Source organism: Scyliorhinus torazame, chromosome 5 (genome assembly GCF_047496885.1).
Source record: "Scyliorhinus torazame isolate Kashiwa2021f chromosome 5, sScyTor2.1, whole genome shotgun sequence".
In the NCBI taxonomy this organism is placed as follows: domain Eukaryota; kingdom Metazoa; phylum Chordata; class Chondrichthyes; order Carcharhiniformes; family Scyliorhinidae; genus Scyliorhinus; species Scyliorhinus torazame.
The window spans coordinates 229,696,858-229,716,065 of record NC_092711.1 but is presented as its reverse complement, the minus strand read 5'-3'; the positions used below and the strand labels follow the sequence as shown (position 1 = coordinate 229,716,065).

The 19,208-nt window shown below is 42.5% G+C and overlaps 1 protein-coding gene across 4 annotated transcripts in view; it reads left to right on the top strand.

The window, feature by feature from the left end:
- diaph2 (diaphanous-related formin 2) overlaps positions 1-19,208 on the top strand; it is a 983,399-nt gene that overhangs the window by 539,352 nt on the left and 424,839 nt on the right. For all 4 annotated transcript variants that reach the window (XR_011946649.1, XM_072505206.1, XM_072505205.1 and 1 more), the window contains 2 exons: positions 2,074-2,175; positions 13,350-13,589. Coding sequence is in view for 3 of the 4 variants with exons in the window: in XM_072505206.1 (XP_072361307.1) it covers positions 2,074-2,175; positions 13,350-13,589 (342 nt within the window). In the remaining variant the exon portion in view is untranslated. The remainder of the gene's footprint in view (positions 1-2,073; positions 2,176-13,349; positions 13,590-19,208) is intronic.

Genomic DNA, 19,208 nt, shown 5'->3' with positions numbered 1-19,208 from the left:
CCAGGGTGAGGTAGCCAGTTTGATACAAAATTGGCTTGATGACAGAAGGCAAAGGGTGGTTGTGGAAGGTTTCTTTTCAAACTGAAGGCCTGTGACCAGCGGTATGCCTCCGGTATCAGTGCTGGGTCCACTGTTATTTGTTATTTATATTAATGATTTGGATGAGAATTCAGGAAGCGTGGTTAGGAAGTTTGCAGATGACACCAAGATTGGTGGCGTAGTGGCAAAGTGGACAGTGAAGAAGGTTATGTAGGATTGCAACGGGATCTTGATTAATTGGACCAGTGGGCCGATGAATGGCAGATCACCCCTGAGCCTCCTACACTCCAGAGAAAAAAGTCCCAGTCTATCCAGCATCCAGCCTCTCCTTATAACTCAAACCATCAAGTCCCGGTAGCATCCTAATAAATCTTTTATTAATAATAATAATAGAACATACAGTGCAGAAGGAGTCCATTTCGGCCCATCGAGTCTGCACTGACCCACTTAAGCCTCATTTCCACCCTATCCCCGTAACCCAGTAACCCCTCCTAACCTTTTTTGGACACTAAGGACAATGTAGCATAACAAATATGCTAAAAACATATAGAACAAAGAGAGCTAGGAGTACAGGTTCATAGCTCCTTGAAAGTGGAGTCAAGACAGACAAGAGTGGTGAAGGAGGCATTAGGAATTCTTGGTTTCATTGGTCAGGAGTTGACACGTCTTGCTGAAGTTGTACAAGGCATTAGTAAGGCCACACTTGGAATACTGTGTACAGTTCTGGTCACCCTATTATAGAAAGGATATTATTGAACCAGAAAGAGTGCAGAAAAGATTTACTAGGACGCTACCGGGACTTGATGGTTTGAGTTATAAGGAGAGGCTGGATAGACTGGAACTTCTTTCCCTGGAGTGTAGGAGGCTTATTAATAATAATAATAATAATAATAATTGCTTATTGTCACAGGTAGACTTCAATGAAGTCACTGTGAAAAGCCCCTGGTTGCCACATTCCGGCGCCTGTTCGGGGAGGCTGGTGCAGGAATTGAACCTGCGCTGCTGGCATTGTTCTACATTACAAGCCAGCTGTTTAGCCCACTGTGATAAACCAGCCCCTAGGGGTGATCTTATAGAGGTCTATAAAATAATGAGGGGCATAAATAAGGTAAATAGTCAACATTTTTTCCCAAAGGTAAGGCAGTCTAAAACTAGAGGGCAAAGGTTTAAGGTAAGAGGGGAGAGATACAAGAGTCCAGAGGGGCAGATTTTTCACACAGAGAGTGGTGAGTGTCTGGAATGAGCTGCCAGAGGCGGGCACAATTTTGTCTTTTAAAAAGCATTTAGACAGTTATATGGGAAAGCTGGGTATAGAGGGTTATGGACCAATTGGGACTAGCTTAGTGGTTACAAACTGAGTGGCATGGACAAGTTGGGCCGAAGGGCCTGTTTTCATGCTGTAAACCTCTATGTCTCTATATGATTTTTACGAGTGAGTTTGGAGAATGGTGGCACAACTTTCTGCTTGCCTGTTGTTAGCACTAAAACTCAGGAACTGTTGATTGATCAGCATCGTGCATTGAGTTTTGTTTTCTTTGAGAAAATTCATTTTAAGCAGGCATTGGGGAAATTGCTTTGTGGGCTCCATGTGACGGGAGCGAGATAATATTCAGAGAAGGCAGTGACTATTTTTGTTCAATTCCCAGTTTTGACAACTGTCTCATATACTTGATTTCCGAGACAGGTGGGTACATAATCTTGAAATTAAGTTGTTAATTATGTCTGTCAACATTTATTTCAAACTTGCTACAATTGAAGGAAATGCTAAATTTAGTCAATTTTGCAAGAAATCCAGATTTACAAAAATGGGGCAGCAACAACTATGTGGAGCAGCAGCATCTTCCACATAAGGTGGCGTTATATCTGCGATACTTTGTACTCTGTCTCGAGCCATACAATTTACAATGGCTGTCACTGTTCAGAAGTCAGAAATGCACTGTTCCCTAGGCATGAAAATTCCTTGTTTTTTTCACAAGTTTCAGAAATTGCAACAGTTATAATTGTGTTTTTCCCTTCTGTTTTTTGCATTTCTAGAACTTGGTGAGATATTTACCAGAGCAGAAGGAGCTCAATACATTATCCCAATTTAAGGATGAATATGATGACCTATGTGAACCTGAGCAATTTGGAGTGGTGGTAAGTGGGCTCAAAGGACACTAGAGAATATATTGCTGCTGCAGAACAAGGGAAGATGCATACATTTCAGTAGTGCATTGATTATTTTTCTTTGACAGTGTTAACCTACTTTCCAACATTGCATATATCGGAGGTTACACTTTTCATTCCTGCATTTGAAAGGTTAAAACTATTAAATTCATCAATGTTAAAATGTGATGGTCTGCTGCATTGTATAGTATGCGATAGATACGTTTCACTGGCATACTTATCTTTGAGTACTCATATCATTCCATCTGCAAAAGATGATAGATATACAGTAAACTAATCAATTTCATATGGTTCTCCTTTTGCTGATGGCTGGAGGCCAATTCTTAAGAGGCAGGTTCTGCCACAAGTGCCGCACATGAAGTTATCAAATGTCATTGTAGTGTTATTGGCATTGGTGTCTGTAGCCAAGTCACTGTTGCCACTCATCATCATGGTGGTGCACGCCACCCCAGAGGAGGTTTCACCATTTTCCTTTGTCATCCACTAGTAACTTCCAGTCGTGATTGACGTTTAGGGCTTTTATGTCATACTTCCAAGCATCTTGAAACAGCTTTTGGTATCCTAGTGGTAAGCTGGCTCCAGCTAACTTATACTGGAAGTATTTTACATATCTCTAAATGAAAAACTGACAAGTGGCATGGCTGTATCATGACCAACTTCATTTTGGATTTTTTATTTCCTTTTTTTCTCTCATCACTCTTGTATGGTTTGCCTGTTTTCTTGTCTCTGTAATTTTCCCTTTTGGTATTTGTGTTGCAATTTTCTTCCAATTTAGCTTCTTTGTGGAAACTGCCTTCAGTTTATGCACTGTATATTATATCCTTTCCTCCTCGCGGAATTGATTGGTAATTGCATTGAACAAGATAAAGAGTAGGTACACTTTACTGTATATGTTGCCCTCTGCATCATTGCTCTAAATCAGAAAGAAGTATAATTCTTTGCAGCTGTGGCTGGAGAAGACATTCGATCACTAAGTGCACTTTTGCTGGTGGCCAGCTTAGTTAGCATGGCACAGGAGTTCCAAAGTTAACATTTTCCTTGAATGACAAAGAAATGTGACAGTTGCAGGATGCTATTGATTTCAAGAATGTGGTTCACAAAACGGTTGAAAACCAAATACTTCCTGTAATATCTTATTATTAAAGTTGCAACATGGGTGGTATGGTGACACAGTGGTTAACACTGTTGAATCTCAATGCCAGGAACCCGGGATCAATTCTGGCCTTGGGTGGCTGTGTGGAGTTTGCGCGATCTCCCCATGTCTGCATGGGTTTCCTCTGGGTACTCCGGTTTCTTCCCACTGTCCAAAGATGTGCAGGTTAGGTGGATTGGCCATGATACATTGCCCCTTAGTGTCCAAAAGGTTAGGTGGGGTTCCGGGGATAGGCTGGCATAGTGGGACTTCGTGGAGTGCTCTTTCAGAGGGTTGGTGCAGATGTGATGGGCTGAATGTCCTCCTCCTGCACTGTAGGGATTCTGTTATTCTATCCCCTAAAGCATGTATGGAATTTACAGCCAAAAGTAAAACAAATTTACATTTAATTTTATTTAGTTTCTGTGACTCTATTTCCCATTTGCATCCTGTGTATATGCCAAGCATCTTTCTTTCAGACCTACTGGGCAAGATCTGGCAGCTCGTCGGACAAGCCCTGGCGTTCATCCTCCTCCAGCATAAGACCATAAGACATAGGAGCGGAAGTAAGGCCATTCGGCTCATCGAGTCCACTCCACCATTCAATCACGGCTGATTTCAACTCCATTTACCCGCTCTCTCTCCATAGCCCTTAATTCCTCGAGAAATCAAGAATTTATCAACTTCTGTCTTAAAGACACTCAACGTCCCAGCCTCCGCCGCCCTCTGTGGCAATGAATTCCACAGACCCACCACTCTCTGGCTGAAGAAATTTCTCCTCATCTCTGTTCTAAAGTGACTCCCTTTTATTCTAAGGCTGTGCCCCCGGGTCCTAGTCTCCCCTGCTAATGGAAACAACTTCCCTACATCCACCCTATCTAAGCCATTCATTATCTTGTAAGTTTCTATTAGATCTCCCCTCAACCTCCTAAACTCCAATGAATATAATCCCAGGATCCTCAGACGTTCATCGTGTGTTAGGCCTACCATTCCTGGGATCATCCGTATGAATCTCCGCTGGACCCGCTCCAGTGCCAGTATGTCCTTCCTGAGGTGTGGGGCCCAAAATTGCTCACAGTATTCTAAATGGGGCCTAACTAATGCTTTATAAAGCTTCAGAAGCCCTGCTTTTATATTCCAAGCCTCTTGAGATGAATGACAACATTGCATTTGCTTTCTTAATTACGGACTCAACCTGCAAGTTTACCTTTAGAGAATCCTGGACTAGGACTCCCAAGTCCCTTTGCACTTCAGCATTATGAATTTTGTCACCATTTAGAAAATAGTCCATGCCTCTATTCTTTTTTCCAAAGTGCAAGACCTCGCACTTGCCCACGTTGAATTTCATCAGCCATTTCTTGGACCACTGTCCTAAACTGTCTAAATCTTTCTGCAGCCTCCCCACCTCCTCCGTACTACCTGCCCCCCCACCTATCTTTGTATTATCGGCAAACTTAGCCAGAATGCCCCCAGTCCCGTCATCTAGATCGTTAATATATAAAGAGAACAGCTGTGGCCCCAACACTGAACCCTGCGGGACACCACTCGTCACCGGTTGCCATTCCGAAAAAGAACCTTTTATCCCAAGTCTCTGCCTTCTGCCTGACAGCCAATCGTCAATCCATGTTAGTACCTTGCCTCGAATACCATGGGCCCTTATTTTACTCAGCAGTCTCCCGTGAGGCACCTTATCAAAGGCCTTTTGGCCCTCTGCTCTGCGATGTCGTGGAGGAAGCGGCAGTCTACCACGATGTGAGAGACACTCCTAGAGCTATACTGGAGAGCACCTCCAGAACGTTCCAGGAACTTGAACTGTATCTTCATGATGCCGATGCACCACTTGATCATGCCCGTGGTCGCTGCATGGACGTCATTATAGAGGGATCCACATCGGTGTGGCCTCTGCCCTTGGGTGGGCCACGTGCTGTCCTGCCGGCGGGCGGTGCTCGGTTGGAGGAGGTGGGGTCAGGGGTGGAGCGAAGGGCTTGTGGAGTAAGTTTCAGATTTTGAAAGAGAAATGCTGGTGAAAAAAACCCTTTCTACAGTTGAGATCCCAGAGTCAGTTATTAACTTACTTCTGACCCCAAAAACGACTACGCTGTTTCTGGCCTGTGATACAACAAGCCCATGAGGATGTCAGCATTCTGGAGTAGCATCTCCCACAAGTATCCAGTGTGCAGTAAAATCAGCATTTTGTTACTATTGCCCTTCACAATGACTTACATGAGGAAGGTTGGTTTTTCCGTTGGTGGCACAAAAGAACTGGCTGAAGCCTGCAACTGATATGCGCATTATCCTCTCCTTTTAACCTGATTCAAGTAACGTTGATAGCTTCTTCAGTGGAGAAGATCAAGAGAATCTTGAATCTTGGGCAGCACGGTAGCATTGTGGATAGCACAATTGCTTCACAGCTCCAGGGTCCCAGGTTCGATTCCGGCTTGGGTCACTGTCTGTGCGGAGTCTGCACATCCTCCCCGTGTGTGAGTGGGTTTCCTCCGGGTGCTCCGGTTTCCTCCCACAGTCCAAAGATGTGCAGATTAGGTGGATTGGCCATGATAAATTGCCCTTAGTGTCCAAAATTGCCCTTAGTGTTGGGTGGGGTTACTGGGTTATGGGGATAGGGTGGAGGTGTTGACCTTGGGTAGGGTGCTCTTTCCAAGAGCCGGTGCAGACTCGATGGGCCGAATGGCCTCCTTCTGCACTGTAAATTCAATGAAAAAAGGCCATCTGAAATAAAAGGAAATCTGAAATAAAAACAGAAAATACTGGAAAATCTCAGCATGTCAGGCAGCATCTGTGGAGAGAGAGAGAAACAGATTTAATGTTTCGAGTCTGCATGTCTTTCTCAGAGCTAATTAGAGCAAAATGTGATGGATTATAGACTGTATAAGAGGAGTGGAGTGTTTGGAGCAATATAGAAGGTCAGTTAGAGGTGGGAGCTAGAAGACTGGACAAAAATGTGTGGGGCACAAACAGAGAAAGTGTTAATGACAGTGTGAAGGACTGTCCACACTTTCCACTTTTTTTTTTTGTTTTAAGCAATGGAACTCTGGGAAGTACGTGCAATAAAATGTGTCTTGCTTCGCTCCAGTGTGCCTACTTTTCAATGTGGGTTCCAAGAGGGAAAATGCATAAAATGTAGTGTACTTCACAATCTACCCTGTTTCCTTTTGGTGGCTTAGATAACTAGAAAGGGAACGAAGAGATCAAATTTGAGGGTGATGGGTTCTTTAATGGAACTGATTAAGAGAAATAAAGGCCATGAGGTAGAGAGAAAGACCAATTTGGGAAATAAATTATGGACAGGGCTGCACAGCGTGTGGGATGATTCATAATATTACACTCACGTAAATGCCAGCTGTCATGATTTATTAAATGGGCATTAGGCACAAAATGTTGATTACTTGCCTGTTTTTGCAGGTTAAAATAAGCAGAAATTCAAAGTTTTTCCAATGGAAAGAGCACTGCATGAACCACTACAGTTCAGTTTTGATGCATTAGTCTGACGGCTTTTATAATAGCAGAGGAAGCTGTGTATAAGTGAATGGTTCATTGTCATTGACCTTGTCAATGCTGAATTCTAATAGAATTTGCAATGTCAAGAAATGCACCAAATAACCAACACTTGCATTCCTCAGCTTTCATGCATCATTTCTCCTGCTATACACACATTGAAATGTTGGATATGCAACTTTAGTAATGACGAGTTGTTGCCCCAGCACACTTCCAGATCAGCTACATTCTGTACCTCCACGGTCAGGATTGTTATTAAATTGTCAATTCCCATGGACTGTGTCAGTTTCTTCCAATGGTCTCAGTGTAACCAAAGTCGTTGCGATAGGATCATTTTAAATTGAGTAGCATTTTGTTGGAAATGGAATACCAACACCTTGAAGTTCGTCAAAATGATGTCATTCATCCAACAAATACAGTAGCACCTATCATATTGTTAATGACAGTATAATCCTTCACCCCTGCAATCCGCTCTCTACCCTGGTTTTATCAGTAGGTCCTTGAATTGATAAATTAATTGTTTAGTGAAACAATTTGCAGTGAAGTGGAAAGAGTCTCTAAAAGGAAACCACAATCCAGGAAATTAGGAAGTTGACGAGGCAGCATTTTTTAACAAATGGTGGATCAATTCCAAAATGGAAGGTGGTTGAACTTTATTTTGATGGATCGCTACCCCATAATATACCTAGCTGTTCCTGGTCTATATAATTCAGATATTTGTTGTTTTTAGCAGCTGAGCCCTGAGTAGCCACCTTGCTTTACTTTTAAAGGGCAAAATGGGTCATCATAATTTTAAAAAATAATTGCGTAAAATTTGCTATCTCTAACGAAAATGTATTCTACTTTCCGAAAAGATTGTAATCATGTTTGGCAAAATATACCAAGATATTTGACTTGTTATTCTTGATGGTTTTCTCTGTAACTTAGGGAAAAGATAAGTGAATTATGATAAACATTCAGCCAATAATTGTTGTTAATCTAATAAATGCATAGGTGCACTTATTCAGTGAAGAGATTGTGGTTATTTTTTAAAGTGCATCAGTATGGTCATTTCTTGATTTTACTGTTAAATCCTTTAAATCATAAATTCATTGCTCGGTGAAGTAATTTGCAATGAAGTGGAAAGAGCTCATAAAAGGAAACCACAATTCAGGAATTTAGAATTATAACGAGACAATATTTTAAAAATAAATAGTGAACCTAATGTAAAAAGGAAGGTGGTTGAACTTTATTTTGATGGAAAACTACCTCATAATGAACGGAAATGTTATTTGATAAATGCAGCTGATGTCTGCCAAACTAGATTAAATTGAAATTAATTGGAATCTTAAAGTTAAATATAATTAACAAGTAAAATGCTGCTTCGCGCATGTATTATTAAAAACAAATTTGAATGTTTGCACACTTAGTGCAAATATTACTCACATTTGAATTAATTTTAGTGGGATTGCAGGAATACTTTACAAATTATTATATTAATCAAAAGCTCTTGTCAGGAAAAGTTCATAATTTGACAATTTCTTCAACACTTTCAGAATATGTTTTACATCATGCAGGATGGATGCGTCAACATTGAGAAAAATGGTTTAATGTTTGACATAATCCTTTACTCAGCTTCTTCCGCTGCTTCTGATGGGCGTAGAGGAACGGATGAGCTGGTGGTCTGCCCAGCAGGCATTTGCATTGGTCATCGCTTTGGTGAAGAGGGCATCCTTTTGGACTTGGGATCGGACGATGAAGAAGTCAATCATGTGCCCATACTTTGATTGTGGATGTCTCCAGGAAGCTTTGAACTTGTCTTTTTGGCAGAACAGTGTGTTACTGATGACAATCTGGTTGTCCACGAATTTGACGTGTAATTAATAAGAATAATCTTTATTATTGTCACAAATAGGCTGACACTGCAATGAAGTTACTGTGATTTGTTAAGGTACACTGAGGGAGAATTCAGAATGTCCAAATTACCTAACAGCACGTCTTTCGGGACTTGTGGGAGGAAACCAGAGCACCCGGAGGAAACCTACGCAGACACAGGCAGAACGTGCAGACTCCGCATAGACAGTGACCCAAGCCAGGAATCGAACTTGGGACTCTGGCGCTATGATTGGGTCTGCAATTCCCAACTCCATCCTTTTCAATGGTTCATTGCTAGATTTGGGAGTCTCTTCCAATCCTGGCATTGAAGTCCCGAAGGTGGATGATCTTATCTTCCTTAGGAATGTTGGAGAGTAGGATTTCAATGTGGAGTAGAAGCCTTCTTTGGAGTCATCGTTGGCATTAAGGATTTGGGTGCAAGCATTCACCATTGGCTGCTGGTTCTTGGCAAGTTGTAGACAGTCATGAGGCGCTTGTTGATGCCGACGGAAGTCCGAGAATCGGTTTATGAGTTTGTTCTTGACGCCAAAACTAATTCAATGCTTCCTGGGTTAATCCTCTAGTTTTCCTCTCCAGAAGAAAGTGTAACCACCGCCACCTTCTATCAGCTGCCTTTCACCTGTTCTTCCGGTCTCTTGCAGGGCAGTGGCGTCAATGTTGAAGCGCCTGAGTTCACGGACCACAAGGACGGTTCTCCATTCCGGTTGATTGTTTTGGTCATTATCCATGAGAGTTCATACATTCCAGGTTCCGGAATTCAGTTTAACTTTAATTTTATGACCACACGTAGATGAGCATGCTGGATGCGGTCTTTTAACCAGGTTGGGGTTTGGAACGTACTATTCTGGGGGTAGCTTTTCTAGCCCTTTCCCCATGCAAGGTGAGCAGAGTGGATTCTGAAGAAGGCTGCTCAATTGTGAAGAAAGCTGCCAAAACACTCTCCAGTTCCTATTCCAAGAGCGAGATGACTGGACCAAACACCACCGCTTACATGCCAGTCCGGAGCTAGGGACTTCCAGATCTCACGCACATGTCCCCATCACCCCTCGGCGATCATCGCAGGGTTTGTCCATGTGGGTTTTTTTTGCTAGTTTCCTCTTTGTAGACGCCTAATGTGGAACATCTTTAAATGCGGGTATGCAGTTGCACATCAGCTTTGAAGTTAAGTTAAACTCAATTAGTATTTTTTTTTACGTGTAATAATTTTCAAAGGCTTTAAAACTCCTATAATGAGTAATTGTAGTTTACTTTGCACTACAGGGTGTTTTAAAAGAGAGTTATAGGAATTTGTACAACAGAAGTTTGTTGACTGAGCACTCTTGTTTCGCTTTTCAATTGTCCCATATAAATAGGAATTGCCATTATCTGGGAACAAAGGAGAAAATGATCTAGCCAAGCTGTTCCATTTAAAATCATATGCAGCTTGATTTCACATAAAGTGTTAATGTTTTAACCTGACAACTCAGATTGACAAACTCTTCAGATTGGCAATGCTGTGTTACTTACGAATTACGACTTCGGAGTGTCATTGTGATGTCCAGTACTACTTTGACGTGTTGCTATGTGTGTGCATGGAGGTTGAACAAATGGGGAAAGCTTTTTGACTGAGTTGTAGATATGAACTTCATTATTTTCCTGTAAGTAGTTCAAATTCAATTTAAGAAATGCTCGCCTTGTCCCCTGGGTTTCCTTTGATTTGGTGTTGATTGAAGCTGCTTGTTGTGCAGATTTTCAAGTTCCCTCATCTTGTCAAAATAAAAGTGGGAGCTGGAAACTTGTGGTTCCCCCTACACCTCAATTATAAAGGTTTTACACGCTGGTAACAAATTTTTAAAAAGTTGACTACATCACAGTTTCCGGTGTTAGCCGATTAAAATGACATAGGTGGGCACACATGCTGGTACCACCTGGAGTACCTTTACAATTGTGGGTGACTTGCAGAAATTTACATAATTTATCAAATGTTGGGCTGAAGATAACCACACCAAAGCCAAATGGACTGCTTTCAGGGCAGTACAGGGCGCAGTGGGCTAGCCCTGCTGCCCCGCTGCGCCGAGGTCCCAGGTTCAATCCCGGCTCTGGGTCACTGTCCGTGTGGAGTTTGCACATTCTCCCCGTGTTGCGTGGGTTTCACCACCACAACCCAAAGAGATGGCTAGGGAAATTGCAAATGCACTAGTGATAATTTACCAAAATTCACTAGACTCTGGGGTGATCCCGGCGGATTGGAAATTGGCAAACTTGACACCACTGTTTAAAAAAAGAGGTAGCCAGAAAGCGGGTAATTATAGGCCAATGAGCTTAACTTCGGTAGTAGGGAAGATGCTGGAATCTATCATCAAGGAAGAGATAGCGAGGCATCTGGATGCAAATTGTCCCATTGGGCAGAAGCAGCATGGGTTCATAAAGGGCAGGTCGTGCCTAACTAATTTAGTGGAATTTTTTGAGAACATTACCAGTGCAGTAGATAATGGAGAGCCAATGGATGTGGTATCTCTGGATTTCCAGAAAGCCTTTGACAAAGTGCCACACAAAAGGTTGCTGCATAAGACAAAGATGCATGGCATTAAGGGGAAAGTAGTAGCATGGATAGAGGATTGGTTAATTAATAGAAAGCAAAGAGTGGGGATTAATGGGTGTTTCTCTGGTTGGCAATCAGTAGCTAGTGGTGTCCCTCAGGGATCAGTGTTGGGCCCACAACTGTTCACAATTTACATAGATGATTTGGAGTTGGGGACCAAGGGCAATGTGTCCAAGTTTGCAGCCGACACTAAGATTAGTGGTAAAGCAAAAAGTGCAGAGGATACTGGAAGTCTGCAGAGGGATTTGGATAGGCTAAGTGAATGGGCTAGGGTCTGGCAGGTGGAATACAATGTTGACAAATATGAGGTTATCCATTTTGGTAGGAATAACAGCAAAAGGGATTATTATTTAAATGATAAAATATTAAAACATGCTGCTGTGCAGAGAGACCTGGGTGTGCTAGTGCATGAGTCTCAAAAAGTTGGTTTACAGGTGCAACAGGTGATTAAGAAGGCAAATGGAATTTTGTCCTTCATTGCTGGAGGGATGGAGTTTAAGACTAGGGAGGTTATGCTGCAATTGTACAAGGTGTTAGTGAGGCCACACCTGGAGTATTGTGTTCAGTTTTGGTCTCCTTACTTGAGAAAGGACGTACTGGCACTGGAGGGTGTGCAGAGGAGATTCACTAGGTTAATCCCAGAGCTGAAAGGGTTGGATTACGAGGAGAGGTTGAGTAAACTGGGACTGTACTCATTGGAATTTAGAAGGATGAGGGGGGATCTTACAGAAACATATAAGATTATGAAGGGAATAGATAGGATAGATGCGGGCAGGTTGTTTCCACTGGCGGGTGAAAGCAGAACTAGGGGGCATAGCCTCAAAATAAGGGGAAGTAGATTTAGGACTGAGTTTAGGAGGAACTTCTTCACGAATTCCTTGCCCAGTGAAGCAGTAGAGGCCCCTTCATTAAATGTTTTTAAGATAAAGATAGATCGTTTTTTGAAGAATAAAGGGATTAAGGGTTATGGTGTTCGGGCCGGAAAGTGGAGCTGAGTCCACAAAAGATCAGCCATGAACTCATTGAATGGTGGAGCAGGCTCGAGGGGCCAGATGGCCTACTCCTGCTTCTAGTTCTTATGTTCTTATGTGCTGGGTAGGTGGATTGGCCACACTAAATTGCCGCTTAATTGGGGAAAAATGAATTGGGTACTCTAAATTTTTGTCAAAATAGACTGCTTTCCAGGAAAACCAATCCCCGCATACTAGCTAATAGCTTTGTGACCAATTGCTGTAAGAAAAAACACACTGAGGGCATTAGAAGATGAAATGGCAAGAATTCCAGTAGGCCTCTGCTTTTGTACTCTGTGCTTCTCTATTTATAAAGTGTGGGATCTTGTCTGCCATCTTGGATACTTTCTCGTAGAACTTTAACAATTTGTCTCAACACTCCTACACCCCTTTAAAAATTGTACCCTTTGTTTTATATTTGTCTCTCCTCATTCTTCCCGCCTTTTGTAATAATCTGGAAAAATCGCTTTTGCTGGATGAAATTCGAAACATTTTTTCTTTCCTGTTTGCTCCTTCAACTTGGTAGGTGCTAACTTCATATTGCGGTCTATTTCACAGGTGACAGCAGGAAGCTAATATCTCACCAAGCTGAGATAGTCCCACTGCAGGTATTAAATGCCTGCTGGTAATTTGATGACGTAGGGCATGCATTTGTTTGTGATCAAACTTTAATTTGATATTTCCAGCAAGGACTGGGACTCTGAATTATAGGACTTCGGAGTAGGCCATTCAATCCTTGCAATCTGCACTGTCTTTCCATGAGATCATAGCTGACCTTATTGTGGCCTCAATTCCACTTACTTGTCTGCTTCCCATCCTGGCTGTTTTTCCTTTTCCATCACTTTCTTCCCCTCCCATGTAATGATATCAAGATTCCTCATTGTATCCCTCCCTCTAGTCCATTTGAGATCATGCTAATCGTCACATGTTTTTATAAGAAGGACTGCAGAATGAAATAAACAGTCTTGCTTGATGTGCAATGGTTCGTTTCTGATTTACTTTCTTAGGGAAAATTTGCACCTTGTTTTTGCAGATGAGCACCGTAAAGTTGTTACAACCACGATTGAACAATATTCTCTTCAAACTTCAGTTTGAAGAGTATTTGAACAACATCAGACCAGACATAATGAATGTAACAATTGCTTGTGAGGAAGTGAAGAAGAGTGACAACTTCAGTAAAATATTGGAATTGGTCCTTCTGGTTGGAAACTACATGAATGCAGGGTCCAGAAATGCACAAACGTTTGGCTTCAAGATCAGCTATCTCTGCAAGGTAAGCCTTATCATTGTTTGAAAAGCAATGTTTGCATTTCAAAGTAATTGGCTGTTTATTTTCACAGTCCACTTCGCTGTCACATGCAATTGCTAAGTAGGTGCACTTGCCAGTGCTGCTTTTGACTGGATCACCAAGAAATGCTTGAGTTGTCAGTGAGAATTCGCTCTATGATTTTTCCCTCTTCCTCTCGGGGTCAGACTCCATGGGCTGGATTCTCTGATTTATTTTTTTGTTTTGTTTATAAATTTAGAGTACCTAATAATTTTTTTTTCCAATTAAGGGGCAATTTAGCGTGGCCAATCCACCTAACCTGCACATCTTTGGGTTGTGGGGGTGAAACCCACATAGACACGGACCGTGACCCAGAGTCGGGATTCGAACCCGGGTCCTCAGCGCCGCACTCCCAGTGCTGTCCACTGCGCCACATGCCATCCTCGGATTCTCCGATTTTGAGGTTATGTCCTGGCGCCGCGTGCGGGAACGGGAGCATTTTATGATCGAACATCCGGTGAAAAACGGCCACCGATCCTCTGTTTGGCTGGGAGTTAGCAGCCAAGCAACTTAGAGCACCTGGCTCTAACTGCCGATACGGCCCGGAGAATTGCCGAGCACATGGCCGCGCAGGGCGGTGGCAAGCAGCGGCCGTGCCATGCAACAGGGCGCTGACCGCACGCTGACCTGACCTGCAAAATAGTGCCTCCCCCCCCTTTGGCTGGCTCGTGAGTATTGGGCCACCCTCCAACTGTGCTCCCAGCCTCTGACAAAGTCACTCCTGTCCACGGATCGGCCCTCCCCCGACTGTGGCGGCACTGGACTGAGTCCGCAGCTGCCAGGCCGAGTTCCCGACGGATGATAGCACACGCGACCGACGCCTTCGGGAACTCGACCGGTCAGGGGCGGAGCATCGGGGAGTGGGCCTCAGGCAACGTCCTAGAGTACGCCACTTTGGAGGGAGCGGAGCATCGCGAAAGCGGTACCGCCCCTGATTTCATTGGAAACTGGTATTCTCCAGCCAATCGCCGAACGCGATTTCGACGATGGTGACCGGAGTATCCTGCCCCAAATCTCCCAGATTCAAGTGAAACCTTAAATATCTGAAATATTTCCAAATACTCAGCAGAGACCTATTTCATTGAGAAAGAATGACTATGAGAAGGATGCACCACCAGTGGCTAACTAAGGAAATAAAAAATGGTATCAAATAGAAAACAAAATTGTGCAATGCTGCGAAGATTAATGCTGGACCAGAAGATTGGGAACATTTTCAAAAACAGCAAAGGATGACAAAAAGAAAATGAAGAGGGGGGGGAATTAGGATATGAAAGAAAACTAGTGAGAAATATAAAAACAGTTACAGCTTCTACAAATATATAAAAAGGACAATAAGTAGTTCAAGTAAATGGTGATTGATTAGAGGATGAGACCAGGGAATTAATAATTGAAAACAAGGAAACAGCAGAAATTTTAAACAAGTATTTTGCATCTGTTTTCAAAGTAGAAGACGCAGAAAGCATCCCAAGAATAGTGGAAAATCAAGGGCAAAAAAAAGGGATCTTAAAACAATCACTGTTGATATAGGAAAAACTACTTTGGTAAACTAATGGAACTAATGGCTGACAAGATCCCTGGACCCAATGATCTGCATCCTAGAGTCTTAAAAGAAGTAGCTGAAGAGATAGTGGGTGCATTGGTTGTAATCTTACAACATTTTCTGGATTCCAGAAATGTCCCAGTGGTTTGGAAAACTGCAAATGTAACACCTCTAATCAAAAATTGAGGGAGATAGAATACAGGAAACTACAGGTCAATTTGCCTAACATATGTCATTGGGAAAATACTGGAATGTATTATTAAAGAAATAGTGGCAGTGCATTTAGAAAATCAAAATACAATCGAGCAGAGTCAACATAGTTTTATGAAAGGGAAATCATGTTTGCAAATTTTTAGAGTTCTTTGACGAGTAATGAGCAGGGTCTATAAAGAGGAACCAGTAAATGTGGTACATTTGGATTGCACAAGGACATTTTTGCCTCGACAAAGTTAACATAACTGTCCATGGTTATGGAGGCAATATATTTGCGTGGATGGAAGATTGGCTAACTGGCAGGAAACAGAGGGTCGAGAAAAATGGATCATATTCAGATTGGCAAACTGTAACTACTGGAGTACCATAGTGATAAGTGCTGGGGCCTCAACTATTGCCAATCTAATGAGACTTGGATGACAGACTGTGTGAATGATTTTGCTGTATTGTAGCTACATTTTCTAATGGTACAAAGATAGATAGGAAAGCAAGCTGTGAGGAGGACAAGTCCCCCAAAGGGGACTTCTGAGTGAACAGAAATTTGGCAAATGTTGTATAATGTGGGAAAATGTGAGGTTGTCCACTTTGGTGAGAATTATAGAAAGGCAGAATATTATTTAATTGGATAGAGACTGCAAAATGCTGTGGCACAACTTGCAGTACAGCAAACAATTAGAAAGACAGTTGGGATGTTCAACTGTTATTGCTGTGCGATGTATAAAAATAGGGAAGTCTTTCTGTGACGATGCAGATCGCTAGTGAGTCTGCATGTACTGTTTTGATATCCTTACTTAAGGAGGGATGCACTTGCATTGGAGACATGTCAGAGAAGATTCACTGGATTGATTTCTGGGTTAAAGTGGTTGTCTTACGAGGAAAGGCTGAGCAGGTTGGACCTACACCCACTGGAATTTAGAAGAATGAGATATGATCCGGTAAGATTCCGAGGTGGCCTGACGGGGGTGGATGCTGAGTGAGAGTTTCCCCTCTTGGGCAAATCTAGAACTAGGGAAACCGTTTCAAAATAAGGTGGGCTCCCTTTTAAAATGGAGATGAGGAGGAATTTTGAGTCTCGTATTCATTAATGGTTGGAATTCTTTCCCCAGAGAGCTTTGGAGAAAGCCACGATTGAATCTACCTGCACCACACTGCAGAAGTGCATTCCAGATTCTGAACATGACTTCGTGAAGATGCTTTTCTTTATGTTCTTGCTGGGCTTTTTTGCCATTCATCTTAAATCAGTGTCCACTGGTTTTCGACTCTTCTACCAACGGGAACTGTTTTTCCTTTGCTACCCTGTTCAGATCCCTTATGATTACCTGCTCCACCTCCCCTCCCCGCCTGAGCCGCAGACCCAACCCAACCTCGCCCCCCCCCTTCCCCATGTCTACCCTCCTTCCCCCATGCCTACACCTTCCCCTCCACTTGACCGCCATCAATCCCCCCCAAACAAAATAAGAGCCTCTTAGCTTATACACCTATCTTCTCTCTGGTCTGGTCCTTTAAACACACCTGATTCATGGGATTTAATGACAAAAAAGGGAGTATGGTCTAGAACATAGAACATACAGTGCAGAGGGAAGCCGTTCGGCCGACTGAGTCTACACCGATCCACTTAAGCCCCCACTTCCACCCTATCCACGTAACCCCTCCTAACCTTTTTGGACACTAAGGGCAATTTAACATTGCCAATCCACCTAACCTGCGTGTCTTTGGACTGTGGGAGGAAACCGGAGCACACTGAGGAAACCCACTCAGACACGGGGAGAACGTGCAGACTCCGCACAGTGACCCAGCAGGGAATCGAACTTGGGACCCTGGCGCTGTGAAGCCACAGTGCTATCCACTTGTGCTACCGTGCTGCCCACTCTACTTACTTTCAATTCTACAACCCATGATGTTAGGCCTTGTCAGAGCGTGGCACTGCACATATCTTGCGCAGCCTGAGTTTGAAGGTTGGGCGAGTTAAAATATTTGGAGCTAAGAATTTACAAACGGAATGGCAACCCAACTTAATAGTCACTCAATTAGAAGTTATGGCCCAGTGCCTCTGTCAATGCAGTTGTCTCTCATTCTATGGTTGAAGCGTCATCTGAGATTGTTAACTCAGATCCTGCAGGGGCTTTGTTGCGCTACCTTCTGACTCAGACCTGAGTGCAGCCACAAAACCAGGCTGACAAAGTAATTTAAAGCAGATTTTCTTTTGCAAATAACGTGTATAATTGCAATGCTTCTGTATTTCAGTAAGTTGTGTTTGCTCTTCACACTTATCTCCAGTCAAAAGTTAATGTACAGTGCCAGATAACAGTCTTCAATTTCCATTGAATGAACACCATATAAAATTCTAATTTAAATTGATGGTGTTTAATAAAAGTTTTTGTTGTTTAAATCAGAACAAAATAATGCTTTGACATTCTTGTCACATCCCTTCTGAACCTTGCCTTATTTACATAATGTTCTCTCCTTGCTCATCATCGCCATGAGACCCACTTCCTGTCCTCTCAATCTAGATTCACTAAATTGATAATCCCCGACTTCCCCTTTCTAACCCGCCAATTAGCTGATATTGTAAATGTGTGTCTCTTTTCAGGTTTTGTGCCTCGCCTTTAAATTTGCTGACTTAAAAACACAGAATTAGGAGCAGGAGTAGACCTTACGGTCCCGTGAACCTGCTCCGCCCTTTGATGAGATAATTTCCCGTTCACAAATCTACATTGAGTTTACCTGATGATTATTATTATGATTTTCCAAATCTCCTGCCATTACCTCCTTAATAATGGATTCCAGCATTTTCCCTTTGACAGATATTAGGCCAACTGGCCGATAGATTTTTGTTTTCTCTCTTCTTCCTTTCTTGATTAGTTTTCTTACATTTGCGATTGGCCAATATGCTCTGGCCTTTCCTGAATCCAGAGAATTTTGGAAGATCACAATTAATCCAGCTACTATCTCTACAGCCACATCGATGCTAGCCATCGCGTCCAGGGGACCTGTCAGCTTTTAGTTTTAACAGTTTTCCTAGTATATTTTCCCTCATGCTTGTGATTGTTTTAATTTCCTACCTGCCTGTTGCCTCTTGATTTTCAAGTATCCTTGGGATCTTTTGTGTCTTCGACATTACAGACGGATGCAAAATTCCCTTTTGATACTTCTGCCATTTCCTTGTTTCCCAATATTAATTCCCTGGTCTCACTCATATAAGAGACGAACATTCTCTTCAGTTACTCTTTTCCTTTTTAAATACTTCTAGAAATGCATACCATCTGTGCTTGTATTACTAGCTAGCTTTCTCTGATACTGCTTTTTATTCATTCTTGCTGGTTTCTGAAATCTGCCCAATCTTCTCAGCTATGCAGTGTGATGCATTTTTCTTTCAATTTGATACTTTACTTAACTTAGTTAGCCATAGATGGCACATCCTTCTAGAGTTTATCTTTCTTACAGGAATATGTCTTTGCTGAGAGTTATGAAATATCTGCTCCTCTACGGAAGCACCAGGTAACCTATTTTCCCAGCTTGCCAACTCCGTGTTCGCAGCCTTGTATTTACCTTTATTTATGTTTTACAACACTAGTTTTGGACCCAAACATCTCACCCTTAAACTGAATGGAAAATTCCATCATGTTACAATAACTGTTTCATAGAGGTCCCTTTACTGTAAAGCTATTAACTAATGTATATTGCCAGGCCTGAAATAGCCTGTTCCTGCTCTCTCTTCAAAAAAGCAACCCTTGACTCCTCTATCCTAGCAAACTACCATCCAATCTCTAACTTTTCTTTCTCTTCCAAAGTCCTTGAATGAGTTGTTGCTT